This window comes from Schistocerca gregaria, chromosome 7 (genome assembly GCF_023897955.1).
Source record: "Schistocerca gregaria isolate iqSchGreg1 chromosome 7, iqSchGreg1.2, whole genome shotgun sequence".
NCBI classification, from domain to species: Eukaryota; Metazoa; Arthropoda; class Insecta; order Orthoptera; family Acrididae; genus Schistocerca; species Schistocerca gregaria.
Window position 1 is genome coordinate 193,095,931 of NC_064926.1, and position 16,772 is coordinate 193,112,702.

The 16,772-nt window shown below is 42.6% G+C and overlaps 1 protein-coding gene across 1 annotated transcript in view; it reads right to left on the reverse strand.

Annotated features, from left to right (window-relative positions):
- LOC126281261 (zinc finger protein 330 homolog) overlaps window positions 1–16,544 on the reverse strand; it is a 41,370-nt gene extending 24,826 nt beyond the window's left edge. The window contains exons 1-2 of the mRNA XM_049980064.1: window positions 16,152–16,544; window positions 16,052–16,071 (exon numbers count right to left, since the gene is read on the reverse strand). Of these exons, the coding sequence (XP_049836021.1) occupies window positions 16,052–16,071; window positions 16,152–16,271 (140 nt within the window). The 5' untranslated portion in view covers window positions 16,272–16,544. The remainder of the gene's footprint in view (window positions 1–16,051; window positions 16,072–16,151) is intronic.
- Between the last annotated feature and the right edge of the window lie 228 nt (window positions 16,545–16,772).

The following is a 16,772-nucleotide window of genomic DNA, read 5'->3' on the forward strand; positions in this document are numbered from 1 at the left end:
CATTGAAATCAAGTGTGTTGTGTTCAGCTGCATGTTGTACCACAGAGTGGTATACTTTACCCTTGTCCACAGTATGGCTGTGGCCATTCATCCTGGTAGATAGCTGGTTGGTAGACATATAATATAAAAATTGTGCAATGACTGCAACAGAGCTGGTAAATGACATGGCTGCTTTCATAGGTGGCCCACCCCCGGCGTGGTAGGATGAACATGTGGCAGGGCTGGAATAGGAAGTGCTGGGTGGACTGGGCAGGATTTGCACCTGGGTCTTCCACAGGGATATGATCCTTGGGGCAAGAGGTTGGGATTGGGAGTAGCATGGGGATGCAATAGGATGATGTGGAGGTTGCGTGGGTGACAGAATCCCACTGTAGGAGAGATGGGAAGTATCTCAGGTAGGATGTCCCTCATTTTAGGGTGCAATGAATAAAAGGTAATCAAAGCCCTTGCAAAGGATGTGGTTCAGTTGTTCCAGTCTGGGTGGCGAAGGGGAAACCTCCTTTGTGGCTGGTTTTTTGGGGTGGTTGGAGGATTGGGATTGTGAGGGAAATGGAATGGGGATCTATTTGTGGACTAGGCCTGGGGAATAGTGCCTGTCGATGCAGGCCATGGTGAGACCCTCAGCATACTGCAAATTCGCCATACCAGGCTATATAGGAGGGATTTTTTGGTGGGAAAGAAATAACAGCTGTTAAAATGCAGGTAATGTTGGTGCTTGGTGGTTTTAATGTGGACAGAGGTGCTGATGGAGCCATCAGAGAGGAGGTGGTCAACATCTAGGTAGGTGGCATGCTGGATTGAGAAGGACAATATGAAGTGGACAGGAGAGGTGGTGTTGAGGTGGTGAAGGAACAAAGAGTTTTGGCCCTGGGTCGAGATCATGAAGATATCATCAGCGAACCTGAACCTGACTAGGGGTTCGGTGTTTTAGGAGGCTATGGAGGTCTCCTTTAGATGGCCCATAAGATGGTTGGCATAGAAGGGTCCCATGCGGGTGCCCATGTCTGTGCCGTGGATTTGTTTGCCGTCAATTCCTCAAACCAAAACCACCCTAATTCCAATACTGAATCCTGCCTCTTACAGTTCGTACCACCATCCAACCACGATCCTCCTCTCCCCCACCTATCTACCCACTAGTCACCTTCCAGGAATTCCTTACGTCCAACTTCAACTCACCATCCTTCCCCACGTCCCTTCCTGAGAACACCAACCTTTCAGTAGAAGACAGAACAGCCATACATAACTTCAAAACAAATCCTGACCTAACCATCCTATCTGCAGACATAGGTTCCACCACTGTTATCATGAATCACGGTGACTATCTGGCCAAAAGGCCTCTGCCAGTTGTCTGACTCCACCACCTATAAACTTTGCCAGAGTGATATCTTTCCAGAAGTCAAACAAAACCTCCAATCCCTGCTTAACACCTTACACCCTTCCCAGAACATCTCCTTTGAATTCTTTTCCCTCCTCACCCCTATGACACTCCACTAGCCCTTCTCCTACATGCTCCCCAAAATCCACAGACCCCACAATGCTGGATGCCCCTTTGTGGCTGGTTATTGAGCTCTCATTGAAAGAATTTTGGCACTCACTGACCTCCATCATGCCTACCCCTTCACCTCCTGGATCCCCACTCACCACTGTTGACATCACCTCCCTATACACCAACATCCCTTATGCCCGTGGTCTTACCGCTAACGAATATTACCTTTCCCAAAGTACTTTGGACTCCAAATCCAATACCTCAATTCCTCTTACACCTTACTAATTTTATCCTAACCCATAGCAACGTCTCGTTTGAAGGGAAGGTATATAAACAAACTGGCAGCACAGCTATGAGCACCCACATGACACCCTTCTATGCCAAACTTTTTATGGGCCATCTAGAGGAGACCTTCCTAGCCTCCCAAAACACCAATCCTAACCTCGTTCTGGTTCAAATGACTGAGCACTATGGGACTTAATATCTGAGGTCATCAGTCCCCTAGAACTACTTAAACTTAACTAACCTAAGGACATCACACACATCCATGCCTGCGGCAGGATTCAAACCTGTGACCATAGCGGTCGCGCGGTTCCAAACTGAAGCGCGTAGAACCACTCTGCCACACCGGCTGGCTGTTCTGATTCACTGATGCTATCTTCATGATATGGACCCAGAGCCAAGACACATTATCTTTGTTCCTTCACGACCTCAACAACCTCTCTCCCAACCGCTTCATGTGGTCCACCTTAACCCAACGTACCACCTACCTAGATGTTGACCACCTCCTCACTGATGGCTCCATCAGCACCTCTGTCCACAATAAACCCACCAAGCACCAACAGTACCTGCATACTGACACTTATTTCCTTCACACCAAAAAATCCCTCCTATATAGCCTGGCTACCTGGGGACAGTTAATCTGCAGTATGCCGAGAGTCTCACCAAAGCCTGCACATACAGGCACTATCCTCAGGCCTAGCCACAAATAGATCCCCCGTGCCATTTCCTTCACAACCTCAATCCTCCCACCACCCCCAAAAACATGCCATAAAGGAGTGTCCCCTTCGCCACCCAGTACCACCCAGACTGGAACAAATGAACCACATCCTTTGTCAGGGCTTTGCTTACCTATAATTGCACCCTGAAATGGGAGACATCCTACCTGAGACGCTTCCCACCCAACCTCCGCATCATCCTAGTCCATCTGTATGCCACTCTCAATCCCAATCGCTTGCCACAAGGATCATATCCCTGTTGAAGACCAAGGAGCAAAACCTACCCAATCCACTCATCCAGCACTTTCTATTCCAGTCCTGACACAGGTTTATCCTATCCAATCAGGAGCTGGGCCGCCTTTGAAGGCAGCCATGTCATTTACCAGCTCTGCTGCATTCATTGCACAGCTTTTTATATTGTGTGACTACCAACCACCTTCCCACTGGGACAAATAGCCACAACCAAACTGTTACCAAGAGTAAAGTAGACCACCCTGTGGCACACCATGCAGCTGAACATAACACACTTGATTTCAATGGTTGCTTCACTACCCGAGCCATCTAGCCTCAACTTACAGTAACATACTGTCTCCACACCATATACCCAATAGTTTCCACCCTCTATATCCTATTACTCTCCCTCCTTCTCATCTCCCACCTTGTTTATTTGCAGCCCTCTGCAAATGCATCCACCCACCTTTCCCTGCTCCTCTCCTTATTTGTTCTTTTTTCATGCACCTCCCTACCCCACTACATCCTCACACTGCAGCTGTTGGAGACTAGTCCCTGCACATTCCACCAGACAGTATTCATCTCTCTCCCCACCTGTACACTACTATCCCTTCCTCTCCCCCCCCCCCCCAAGATGTTGGAGTTGGCGGTCCGGTCGTGTGTGTGTGTGTGTGTGTGTGTGTGTGTGTGTGTGTGTGTGTGTGTGTGTGTGTGTGTGTGTGTGTGTGTGTGTGTGTGTTTACTGAGCAAGACTGTGGCCAAAAGCTACATGTGAGGGTCTTTTAATCATGCTTGTCTGCAACTTGATGTGTCTTCTTTACAGTAAGAAAATGTGAACTGATACAGATTTGATCAACAGTCATTCTTCCCACACATCGGAGTGGGTGGAAAAGATAGTGGTACCTGAATTACCCAGTGCTAGACACTGTAAGACAGATTCCATAGAGCAGATGTAGATGTAAAATGAAGGGAGTATATTTCCTGGTTAGTACAATTACAGGAATTGTAAAAAAAAAAGAATGACACAGTGCTTCTCAGAGATGAAATACTGTAACTTATTTGTTCCAGTCTTGTGGTTCCGTCTTTCATGAAATGGACAGTTTCATTCTATTTATAGGACTACAAGGACATGATATGCATGTTTACAGGCTAAAGTGTCCTTCCAATGTCTGCAGTTCTTGTGTCACATGTAGATGTTCACAATTCATTGATGGTGGTCATAGCCAAATACAATTGATGATTCTCATTATTTCTTTCAGCAGAAGATACAAACTGACTTTTTTTATACAGAGAGTGCCAGACAAACTTTTCCTGATTTGCTCCTTAAGAACTTTCCAGTCACTTATTGATTCCTATATTTCTTTGGTGACTGAAAAAACCAAGGTGTGCTGTCGGGCTAATTTGTAACAAAGCCTGAGCTCCAGATTAGATTGAAATAGACAATCGTGTTGTGAGATGGCAAAGCCAGTGAACGTATCAGAAACCCTGGTTGTGGTGAAGGACTGACCTGTAGAACAGCCCAAGATCTAGGTTAGGTTGGAATGCAACAATCTGCTTGCGAGTTACCAAAAGCAATGAATCTCAACACGAAAATAAGATTGCCATAATAGATAGATGTGTAGCACAGCCCAAGATATGCATTTGTCATTGCAGCAACCTAATTGTATGTTTTATTTTAGATTTTGCCAAAAATTCCAGCTACGTGGTTGAATTCTACCCTTAGATAAATGATAAGAAATTATGAACAAGAATCCAATTGACTAACTACATCTTTTTCAGTTCTTCATATTGGATTCCCATTATTCATCATGCAAACTGTAACCAACAGCAGTGTGGAAACGAAAAAGCCACTGACACCGTAAGTGCACACCTTTACCTATTTGCATGTCCTGAGGAAGAAGTAACACTAAAAAATAAGGAAACATTACTGCACTTTTCATCTGATACATTTTTAATTAGTAACAAAAATATTCCATAGAAAATTGTTATATACTTTTTTAATTGCACTAACACTTAACTATGCACGATGTTACAACACCTTGAAATATTACTGCAACAACATACAATACAATACACTGGTTCATTTACTGAAATTACAGTTTATCTTTCAGTGCATTTACAATTTATGTACATAAACTTTCAGTTTTGAGACACATTATATGGTCATTAATCTGTTAAGTTTCAGTACCCAGCCTGTAGTTCTGTTGATCACTTTGAGCCTTGTACTATGGACTGTGATATGCTTTAAATTTTAAAGTTTAAAATGAACCTCAGTGGAGTTATCAGAAGTACAGACTTTAATATTCATATCCAAACATTTTTCACATTAAAAACAGAGGTTGTTCTGTATTTACCACATTATTAAAAGCTACAATCACTCGCGTTGCTAGAAAATATCTAACATTATGATTTTAGTTAAATATTCCAGCACATTACAAAGGTAATAAACGTGCTTCAATTAATCTGTAACTTGACAATCAAATTTCAACAATAGCTGGCTAGTTGTGCGCAATGTTAGATTTTTTTCTAACACGGAAGTCTTTACGTAACAATTACTTCTTTTGTAGAATACCGCCTTGCTTCACTTTTAGTCTGTTTCTTGAACTTTTAATATGTGGCTGTGTTCATTTGTTTTCTCCTGAAAGTGGTACGTTACATCTTTTATACAAAAATTAAGTATTCTAATTGGGTTTTACGAACTTAATTGAAGCAATTGTTTATACAGAGTACATGACATTCTCTGTGAGATATGAAAATATATAAAACTTTTCAGGGAAGAAGTCATGTCAGAGGAACAGATACCGATGTGGCTAGATGAACCACTAGACGAGGATATTTACATAGAGGGTCTGTCATCAGATACTGACGCACCCTCTGAGCACGAAGAGATCAATACTGCAACAGATCAGTCAGACAGCAAATCTGATACTTCTGCTACAGCTGTTTCTCAATATACAGATAGTGAAACCTTTCTTGGTAAGGATGGAATAACAGAATGGTTGAAGCAACATGCTCCTCCAGCAAAAACTGCCTGTCAGGATAATGTAACAGCTTTCAGGCGTGGAGAGTGTTGCAAAAAATTCAAAAACAATTTTGGAATGCTGGAAATTATTTTTTCCAGATAGTGTAATTGGTCGCATTGTAGAATAGACAAACCAAGAACTTGACAGAGCGGCAGCATCTTATTCATGGAGTGCTTCAGATTGCTCACAGACAGATTTTGAAGAGTTAAAAGGCACAGCATCTCAATACTGATGAACTATGGGCCACTGATGGGACTGCACTGGATTTCTTTATTGCATCGATGAGTAAATGAAGGTGCCACACACTTCTCCACGCTATATGTTTTGACGACAAATCTACGAGAGCTCAGAGAAAGGAAACAGATAATCTGGCACCTATTAGAGAAATATTTGGTAAATTTGTGGATGTTTGCAAGAAGAGCCGTAGTGCTGGTGCACTGGCAATGATAGACGATATGTTAGAACCATTCCGTTGACATTGAAAATTTAGGGAGTATATAGCAAACAAGCCTGCAAAATATGACATCAAGGTATACGCTCTCTGTGATGCCAGCACATTTTATACGCTAAATATGAAAGTATGTGCAGGCAAACAGCCTATTGGGCCATATCAAGTACCCAATGATGCAGAGAATGTGGCGTTACGATGGATTCGTCCGATGTACAAAACAGGAAGAAACTTGACGATGGACAATTATTTTACATCTATACCATGGGCTAACAAAATGTACCTCTATCATCAACTCACAGTCATAGGTACTCTCTAGAAGAATAAAAGAGAAATTCCACCCGAACTTCTGGACGTAAAGTGTAGGCAACTAAACAGCAGCACATTCGAATTTGGAGAAAAACCAAGCAACAACGACTTTATTTGCTCATACGTCCCCCTTCCCCCTAAAAAAAAAAGTTCTAATGTTATTAACCATGCACAACAACGATGCTGTAGATGCTGGCAGTGGCAAAGTGAAGAAACCTGAAGTCATTATATTTTACAATTTCACAAAAGGAAGTGAGGATGTTGTCAACCATTTGAAATCAGAATATTCTGCTTCAAGAATAAGCAATTGCTGGCCTCTTACACTGTTTTTCAGCTTGCTGAACTTCGAAGCCTTAAATGCTCAGATAATATATAAGGTAAACACAAATGACTTAATTCCACGGAGAAGACTCATCACAGAATTGATTGTGATGCTTACAAAAAGCCCACAGGATCAAATGCATGTTGATTCCAAGGATATCACTTTGCTTGAAGGAGAAAATAAAAGATGTTGTACACAACTGCAAACTACCGCCAGCTAAAGAAGAAAATAAATCAAGTGAAAAAAAAACAAGATGCCACTACTGCCCTAAAAGGAAAACCAGATTCACACAGTATCGCTACCATCATTGTTCCAATGCCTATCTGTAAAGAACATACAGCATCGAGTGTTCTTATTTGCCAGGAGTGTAAGTCACCAAAAGCCATATCTGAATCTGACGAGTACAAAGGAGTGTATTTAACCTTAATTCATCACTTGCTATAAATATTAAGAACTGATTTTCACACAGGTGTAACTAATCAAAACAGTTTGTGAAATCTTTGCATGTTGAAATATTTTTAAGTTTAGCAAATTACATGTTCCATGCCACATTTATACTAATTTATAATGTTTTGGTAATAATAAAGAAATGATTTATTGTACACTACTGGCCATTAAAATTGCTGCACCACAAAGATGAAGTGCTACAGACGTGAAATTGAACCGACAGGAGGAAGATGCTGTGGTACGCAAATGATTAGCTTTTCAGAGTATTCACACAAGGTTGGCACCAGTTGTGACACCTACAACGTGCTGACATGAGGAAAGTTTCCAACCGATTTCTCCTACACAAACAGCAGTTGTCTGGCATTGCCTGGTGAAATGTCATCGTGATGCCTCGTGTAAGGAGGAGAAATGCGTACCATCATGTTTCCGACTTTGATAAAGGTCGGATTGTAGCCTATCACGATTGCGGTTTATCGTATCGCGACATTGGTGCTCGCGTTGGTCGAGATCCAATGACTGTTAGCAGAATATGGAATCGGTGGGTTCAGGAGGGTAATATGGAACGCCGTGCTGGATCCCAACGACCTCGTATCACTAGCAGTCAAGATGATAAGACACCTTATCCGCATGGCTGTAATGGATCGTGCAGCCACATCTCAAACCATTAGTTAACAGATGGGGACGTTTGCAAGACAACAACCATCTGCACAAACAGTTCGATGATGTTTGCACCAGCATGGACTATCAGCTCGTAGACCACGGCTGCGGTTACCCTTGATGCTGCATCATAGACAGGAGCACCTGCAATGGTGTACTCATTGACGAACCTGGGTGCACGAATGGCTTAAAGTCATTGTTTTGGGAAAATCCAGGTTCTGTTTACAGCATCATGATGGTCGCATCCACGTTTGGCGACATCGTGGTGAATGCACATTGGAAGCATGTATTTGTCACCGCCATTCTGGCGTATCATCCAGCGTGATGGTATTGGTTACATGTCTCGGTCACCTCTTGTTCGCACTGATGGCACTTTGAACAGTGGACGTTACATTTCAGATGTATTACAACCTGTGGCTCTACCCTTCATTCGATCCCTGCGAAACCATACATTTCAGCAGGATAATGCACGACCGAATATTGCAGGTCCTGTACGGGACTTTATGGATACAGAAAATGATCGACTGCTGCCCTGGCCAGTACATTCTCCAGATCTCTCACCAACTGAAAATGTATGTTCAATGGTGGCCGAGTAACTGGCTCGTCACAATATGCCAGTCACTACTCTTGATGAACTGTGGTATCGTCTTGAAGCTGCATGGGCAGCTGTACCTGTACACTCATCCAAGCTCTGTTTGACTCAATGCCCAGGTGTACCAAGGCCGTTATTACGGCCAGAGGTGGTTGTTCTGGGTACTAATTCCTCAGCATCTATGCACCCAAACTGCGTGAAAATGTAATCGCATGTCAGTTCTAGTATAATATATTTGTCCAATGAATACCCATTTATCATCTGCATTTCTTCTTGGTGTAGCAATTTTAATGTCCAGTAGTGTATAAACACGTCTTTGTCTGGCATAAAGAGAGAAAAAATGTGCAAGATCTCATTGTTAGAAAAATCTAACATGGGACAACAATGACAACAATATACGCAAGTAACGACGCATTAATTACTATCATAATATAGTGAATATTTAGGTGCAAGAACTTTCTGTAAACTGAACAGTACTACCATTACACGGAAGTAGTTTTGTGTACAAAATACCACACTTTACAGTAGAACCAGTGGAGGTGTTAGTGTTTTGATGTGTTTGGTTGAAACTAATGAACTGCTGCTATGCTCAAACTCAAAATGGCAATGTTGATCATGCTGGAAAATGCCGCAAACATCTGAGCACTTTAATAATTACAGGAAAGGACAAAATTCTGGTAATGACTGGAATTTGTGTGAACTTGGTATTACATGCTATGAGTAAATGGCACGCGACTTCTCTGCCTCAGCACAAACAGTGGGTATCAGCTCTCTGAGACTGTGTGTGTGTGTGTGTGTGTGTGTGTGTGTGTGTGTGTGTGTGTGTGTGTGTGTGTGTGTGTGTGTGTGTGTGTGTGTGTGTGCGCGTGTGTGCGTGCGTGCGTACTGCTGACAAAGGCCTTAATGGCCGAAAGCTATGATTGTGTGAATCTATTGTGCCCATCACTACTCAGCATCTCCACTATATGGTGAGTAGAACCTAGCCAGATCCCAGTCCAACATCCTGTTCCTGTGTTGTTGTTTGGCTCATGAAATACCTCCTAATGGCCTTACCATCAAATTACCCATCTCTGGTTGCCACCCCTCCTTCCACAATGACCTACACCTGTTCAGATTCCATCAATCCTTAGCTCTCACCAACATAGTCCCACAAAACCATATCAACCAAGCCCTGTCCTCCTTGCAGTACCTTCTCTCCATCCACAAAATTCTCCTGCTATGCAATCCCAAATTCCTGGAACCCATAACACACATTGAAACTCATGCCCTGCAGGAACTTAAGCAACATGCACAACCCCACCTCAAAAAACTCTCCATCCTACTCACTTCCTACTCCCACCTCTGAGTACCACTGTCCACCACTTCTACAACCACCTGCAAACCTCCCCCACGCCCCCTCATAGCTGACAAACCTTGTCTTGCAGACCAACTACATTTACCCTACCCTCCAAAACTCCCTCCCACCACCACACAGAACCCAGAACCTAAACAGACCCACAACACAGTTATGAACCTTTCCTGCAGAAGCCTTAGTCCCACTGAAATATCAGTCCTTTCCAAAGGCCTCACCTTTTGCCCCACTCCCAATTCAGCCATGCAGGACTAGTTAAAAACCGTCTCTCCTTTTCCCAGTCCCTACAGTAGAAACACTTTTTCACTACCAACCCAACCAATCAGACTCAACCAAGGACCAATATTGAACCTTGCCTAACTCAGTTCACTCCTCCATCCAACCATGATCCACCCTCACTGCCTCCAAACCACCACCTGTTAACTTCCCAGAATTTCTTAACCTCAAACCTTGCCTCAACATGATTCCGAAAAACCCTCAACAAGCAAACTAACCTTCCATCCACAAAAAGAACCACAGTCCACCATCTAAAAACTGATCCCGACCTTATAATCCTACCTGCTGACAAAGGCTCCACCACCATTGTTTTGAACCGCAAGGATTACGTGGCAGAAGAACTCTGTCAGCTGTCAGATACTTCCACCTACAAACCATGCCACAGTGATCCCATTCCAGTAATCCAGCAGGATCTCCAGTCACAACTCAAATTCTTAGGCCCATCCCAGAACCTCTCCCCAGAGTCCATCTCTCTACTTACCCCTACCACTCCCTGCACTCCCATCTTCTACATGCTTCCTAAAGTCCATAAACCCAACCACCCAGGACACCCCATTGTGGCCGGTTACTGTGCCCCCACTGAGAGTATCTATGCTCTTGTAGACCAACACCTTCAACCTATTACCTGGAGCCTATCCTCCTACATAAAAGATACCAACCATTTTCTCGACCAACTCTCCACAGTTCCTGTCCCTTTACCACACAGTGACCTGCTCGTCGCTATTGATGCCACCTCCCTGCACACTAACATTCCTAATGCCCATGGCCTTACTGCTGTCTAACACTACCTTTCCCACTGTCTGACAGATTCCAAACCAACAACTTCCTTCCTAGTCTCCAGAACCAACTATATCCTCACCCATAATTACTTCTCCTCTGAAGGCATTACATACAAACAAATCCATGGTATGGCTACGGGCACCCGCATGGCATCATCCTATGTTAACATATTCATGGGCCATCTAGAGGAATCCTTCCTACAAACCCAGAATCCTAAACCTCTCACCTGGTACAGCTTCATCTGGATTGAAGATGAGGACACCTTATTCACATTCCTCCAGAACCTCAACTACTTCTCCCTCAATTGCTTCACCTGGTCCTACTCAATCCAACAAGCCACCTTCCTAGATGTTGAGCTTCACCTCAGATGGCTACATCAGTAGCTCCATCCATATCAAACCTACTAACCACCAGCAATACCTCCACTTTGATAGCTGCCACCCATTCCATACAAAGAAGTCCCTTCCGTACAGCCTAGCCACCCATGGTCGTCACATCTGCAGTGACGAGCAGTCACTCTCATAATATTCGAAGGGTCTCACTGAAGCCTTCACTGACCGTAATTATCCTCCCATCCTTGTACAAAAACAAATCTCCCGTGCCTTATCTTTCCAGTCTCCCACCACCTCCTAAAGTTCCACGGTCCGGCCTCGGTCCGGCCACAGAGGAGCATTCCCCTCGTAACCTAGTACCACCTGGGACTGTAGCAACTGAATTACATTCTCCGCCAGGGTTTCGATTATCTCTCATCTTGCCCTGAAATGAGAAATGTCCTGCCCACTATTCTTCCCACCCCTCCTACTGTGGTATTCCGCCATCCACCAAACCTACACAATATACTCATCCATCCTTACACAACCCCTGCTCCCAATCCCTTACCTCATAGCTCATACCCCTGTAATAGCCCTACATGCAAGACCTGTCTCGTACTTCCTCCTACCACCACCTACTCCAGTCCAGTCACTAACATCACCTATCCCATCAAAGACAGGGCTACCTGTGAAACCAGTCATGTGATTTACAAGCTAAGCTGCAACCTCTGTGCTGCATTCTATGTAGGCATGACAACCAACAAGCTGTCTGTCCACATGAACGGCCACCTACAAACTGTGGCCAAGAAACAAGTGGACCACCCTGTTTCTGAACACGCTGCCAAACATGATATCCCTGATCTTAAGGACTGCTTCACAGACTGTGCCATACGGATCCTTCCCACCAACACCAGCTTTTCTGAACTGCGCAGGTGGGAACTTTCCCTTCAACACATCCTACGTTCCCGTAACCCTCCTGGCCTCAACCTTCATTAGTCACTGTCCTCACCCATCCAGCCCCCTCCCTGTTCCCATTTTAGCACTACACAGCTGTCATTTCACTGCCACACCCAGTATTTTAATTTCTTTTATTTCTCTCTTTTCTGCTACTTACCCCACCCCCCCACCCTCCGCACCTTCTCTCCTGTCCTCTGTCTTCACTGCAACACTTGACTGTCCGCCACTCCCAACATACTATCCCTCCCCCTCCCTGCCCCAACCTTCTCCTTAGCCCCACCCAGTCGCCACTCCCATTATGCACTGGTGCTGCTGTTCGCAGTGTGGTCTCAGCTCTCCGAGACTGCACGCGTGTGTGTGCGAAACAGAGAGCTTTCATGTTTAGGTTGAATAGGTTTCATAAACAATTGAAACTTCTGCCACATATAAAACCCGTTTTATCATCACATAACAGGCTCATAAAAATCAAAACCTAGCCTTATTAAACATAATTTTACTTTTGAAAGATGAGTAAAAAACTCATTTTTCAAGCATTTTAAATGGTTCCAAAATGTATGCGAAAGGGTCAAAGACTTAAAGGTTTCCATTTATACAACTCCTGTGCACTCTGTTTTGTACTCGAATTAGCTAGTCAATGAACTAAAAATGTGTCCCACTGCTTCAGTATCTTCCTTTGATATAGAATGATGCCTTCCTGTTGAACCAATAAGAACTGGAGCACTCACCATCTTCAAAACATTGTTAACAAGAAGCGAGCACTCATGGCGTTGTTGGTGTCCTTCAGCCGGAAATCTATAACCAGCAGCTGGTCCATGTGGTAGCATATACTTCACTACAATTAAGAATGTGGGCTGGGGATGTGCAAGATTTCACGATGCTCGTAAAATCCTAAGCATTCTGAATCACAGCTGCATTTTGTCTGGAAAGATTATGTTTTGTAGCATGGTGCTTCAGTAGGCCACCTACACCATCGCAAGGCCCCTTCCCATGACCAGTAGCGCTGTGTATGCAGTCATTTGGCACAAGTAACTTACTCAAATCAAACAGCTGGTAATGATTTTTAAAATGACTAGGAACACCATCAGAAATAATGATCATCTGTGACCCTTTTTGCAGCTGAAGAATTTTGCCCATTGCTAGCAAAGCATGTGCTGCATCATGTCCTGTGTCATCACTAATAACAGCAACACTTGTGGTCATTTTTTGAAAATATGTCACTCCTGTAAAAATTGAAACTTTTCATTACTTCAATGATATCCTTTTACTTCTTGTAGGAGAATTACAGACCAGCTCTCAGCAACATCACAGTGAAGCACAAAACAGTTCTTCAGCCTGTACACACCCTTTCACTTCTGCAACATGATGTTGCAATTTCTTCAGATGCTAGTGTGTTACTGCTTTCACTGAGCGTTTACCAAGTTCATCAATGAAACTGTCAAAGGCAACAGTTTTCTTAATTAGTTTATTTTCCTCTCATGTCACATATGCAATTTCTGTAGAGTTATCTGCTATGTCTTCCAGGCCAAGTGTCTGTAAAGACAGTCCTCCCTTTCCAGGGCAGTCACCACTTTCTTGAAACAAACAAGTCTCTCACTTTACGTCACAGACTGCTAATGACTTCACATGCCCAACCAAGATGTCATATGTCACATGCTCTAGCAAGTTCTTCAAAGTTACCACACAAAGTTCAAAATTCTCTCAGTACACACATAAACAGACACCTCTAGGTGTGTGTGGATCTACCCACTTAGGTCATAGTGCTTAAAATCTTGAGCTTCCAACATGTGAAGTTGTATAGTTGCTCTTATAAATTGCAAAAGGTTCTTTAATACTGTGAGTCATGTACCTCTTCACTTACACAACTTTTTGACCTTCAACTGTTACAGCTATGGTACTTTTTTGTTGGCTCTCTGGTGAGAACAGTCCCATTTATCTTCTAGATAAAATGACAGCACTGTTTGAACTTGAGCTGCTTCTACAGGATGACCATAATAGGGATCTGGTCTTCCAAAGACTCCTTTTGCAGACCTCACATTTCTTGGTTTGTCTACCATGTGTTTTGATACTGATCGAATGTGGTTCAACATTGTTTTCTTTGAAAATGTCTCTGGAATAATAGTTAAAACTTGCACCTTTTCACTGTAGGATGCACAATATTCAACAGCTGAATTGATATTTGTGAAAAAATTCCTGGCAAGAGGTGCAAGAGTGCTTTGGTTCATTTTCTTTTGAAGACGGTTTCTATTTTGAAGAGTGTGGTCGGTTTTGCTGTAGTGTATTCATTCACAGCTTTGATAATTTCTCTACACTTTTGTGATGCATAAAGCTTATGACTCTACTTCACTGACCACAGTTTCTTAAAAGGACTAACACCTACCTCTGTAGTTGACTGATTCAGGGTATTTAATTCTTCCTCTATTGATGCAAAATTTGCAACATCTGCACCATAGGAGGCTTCACCTTGTTCAGATACTATCATTTTGTTATTCTGTCAAACATTTAGAACACAAAGTCGTCACTAGAAACATCTTCACTTTGAAACAGTCTTCAAATGAGAACACTTATTCCCACCCCGAACAAAGTCTGTTTTTTTGTTTGCCTTGTGTATCACTCTTATGGATATACAAACAATCAGCACACTTCACTCTCCTGTGGCCCCAGTCAGAAGAAATTTCACAAAACACACTAAAACTGTGTCAACTGGCAAATTCATCACAAAAACACAGAACTCACTGGATTGTCTCAGATTTCTAAGAAGCCTCATCAGTAAACAAATTAGCACTGAATAGCTACAATATAGAAACCTGTAATGACAACAGTGTCCTCTTTGGAGGCCTGTATCTTGGCGCAGTTTTTTTTTTTTTTTTTTTTTTTTAACAAAAAACTACATGTTTCTTTCTTACCCCTGAATTTTAACATATGCTAAATTTAACAACATCCGAGGCTATGAAGGTAACCCCCCCCCCCCTGCCTGAAGTGATACAGATTATGACAATAAGTAGGATCTAATGACTACTACATCACTAAAATAATACATTTGGGATCAGTCAAGTCACTCAAATATATGGATATAATAGTTTGTACAGATACAAAATGGAATGAACATCACAGACTGTGTTCTAGATAAGACAAGTATAGGCAGTATCCCATCTTAGATAATTAGGAAGGTGAGCTCAAACCTCGAGTTTCTGTCTGAAAATATAGTTCAAGTGCATGGGATACGTACCAAATACAACCAAGAGGAGATATTGAATACATACAAACATTAGCATGAATGGACACATATTTGACCTACAGGAGCATGCCACAGATATACTGAAAATTCTGAATTATCAGACGGTCTAAGCTAGACACCCATTACCCTGAGAAACTAGAGATATTCTTTCCACAACTCTTGCAGACACGATTAAATTAGTTACAGCACACAATGGGGTAATTAAGCAATCCTTCTTGTAACCTATTACCGGGCTGGAATAGAAAGAAACTAGTAATCAGGACTGAAGTACTCTCTACAAAGCACTTCACAGCGGTTTGCATAACAGATCTAGATACGAAAGCTGTGGCATCCGCAATCCTAGGATACCTTCAATAACGATAACCACGAATAATCTGAAGCAATTTTATTTGTTTCAATTTAAGAACTTAAATCTTTCGTTTCAGTGCGATAGTGTACACTACAAAATATTGGTAGCGGTAGGAGAAAAAATGCTGTTGTGAGATGATGGCAGCAACGAATGTAAATACAAAGAGGTTACCGTAAGTTTTTACGTGCTAAGCTTAACAGCAACAGATTAGGTAACTCATGCCAAGTGTCCTAATTTGTTAAAACACTTGATGGCGTTGTTATGACAGCACATACATACCTCTTGCACCTGTCGCATTCCTGAAATTAAAAATTCTGTTTAATACTTAGTAACTAGCAGGATCAAACTGTAAAACATGTATTAAACAATTAAAACGCACCATCGCAGCATTACACGGATACTGTGCCAAGGTCATATTATCTTTTGCCGTTCGGATTTCTTTCTGTCTCATCCTTTGTTTTTCGGCTTTTTTCCGCTGACCTGTCTTCTTTTTCGGCATGTTGGACTACACCAGACGTACTCTACTGTGCGAGTGAACGCACCAAAGCAACGTCAACCAAATCCACAGCAGTTGCCCTTTAAAGATGTCCGGTCCCAGTTTCCTCAAAAGCGGAACCTCTTTCCTTTACAAAAACTGTGCAACTATATATTTGGTTTGTACTATCACAGCCCACTTTTTCGGTTGTAATACTAGGTAGGACATAACTGCCGACTTTATGTCAGCTATAACTGTCATAAAGTCGCAGTAGTGTATAAATGCACAGGGCAAATTCCTGTCCAGAAATATTACCTGTGATATTACCATGGATATTAGGCTGTAGCTTTTGATGTGGAATAGCTTCGGATCCTAAGCAGAGTTTATATAATTAACGGCGCGCAGTTTCAAATTATATTCCGCATTGTACTTTACATCATTTTACTAGTACCGTTGTTTGCTTACTTTGATTCCTTTAATTTCCATTACGTGTTATGGAGGCCGTGACAAAACTCTGAATTAAAT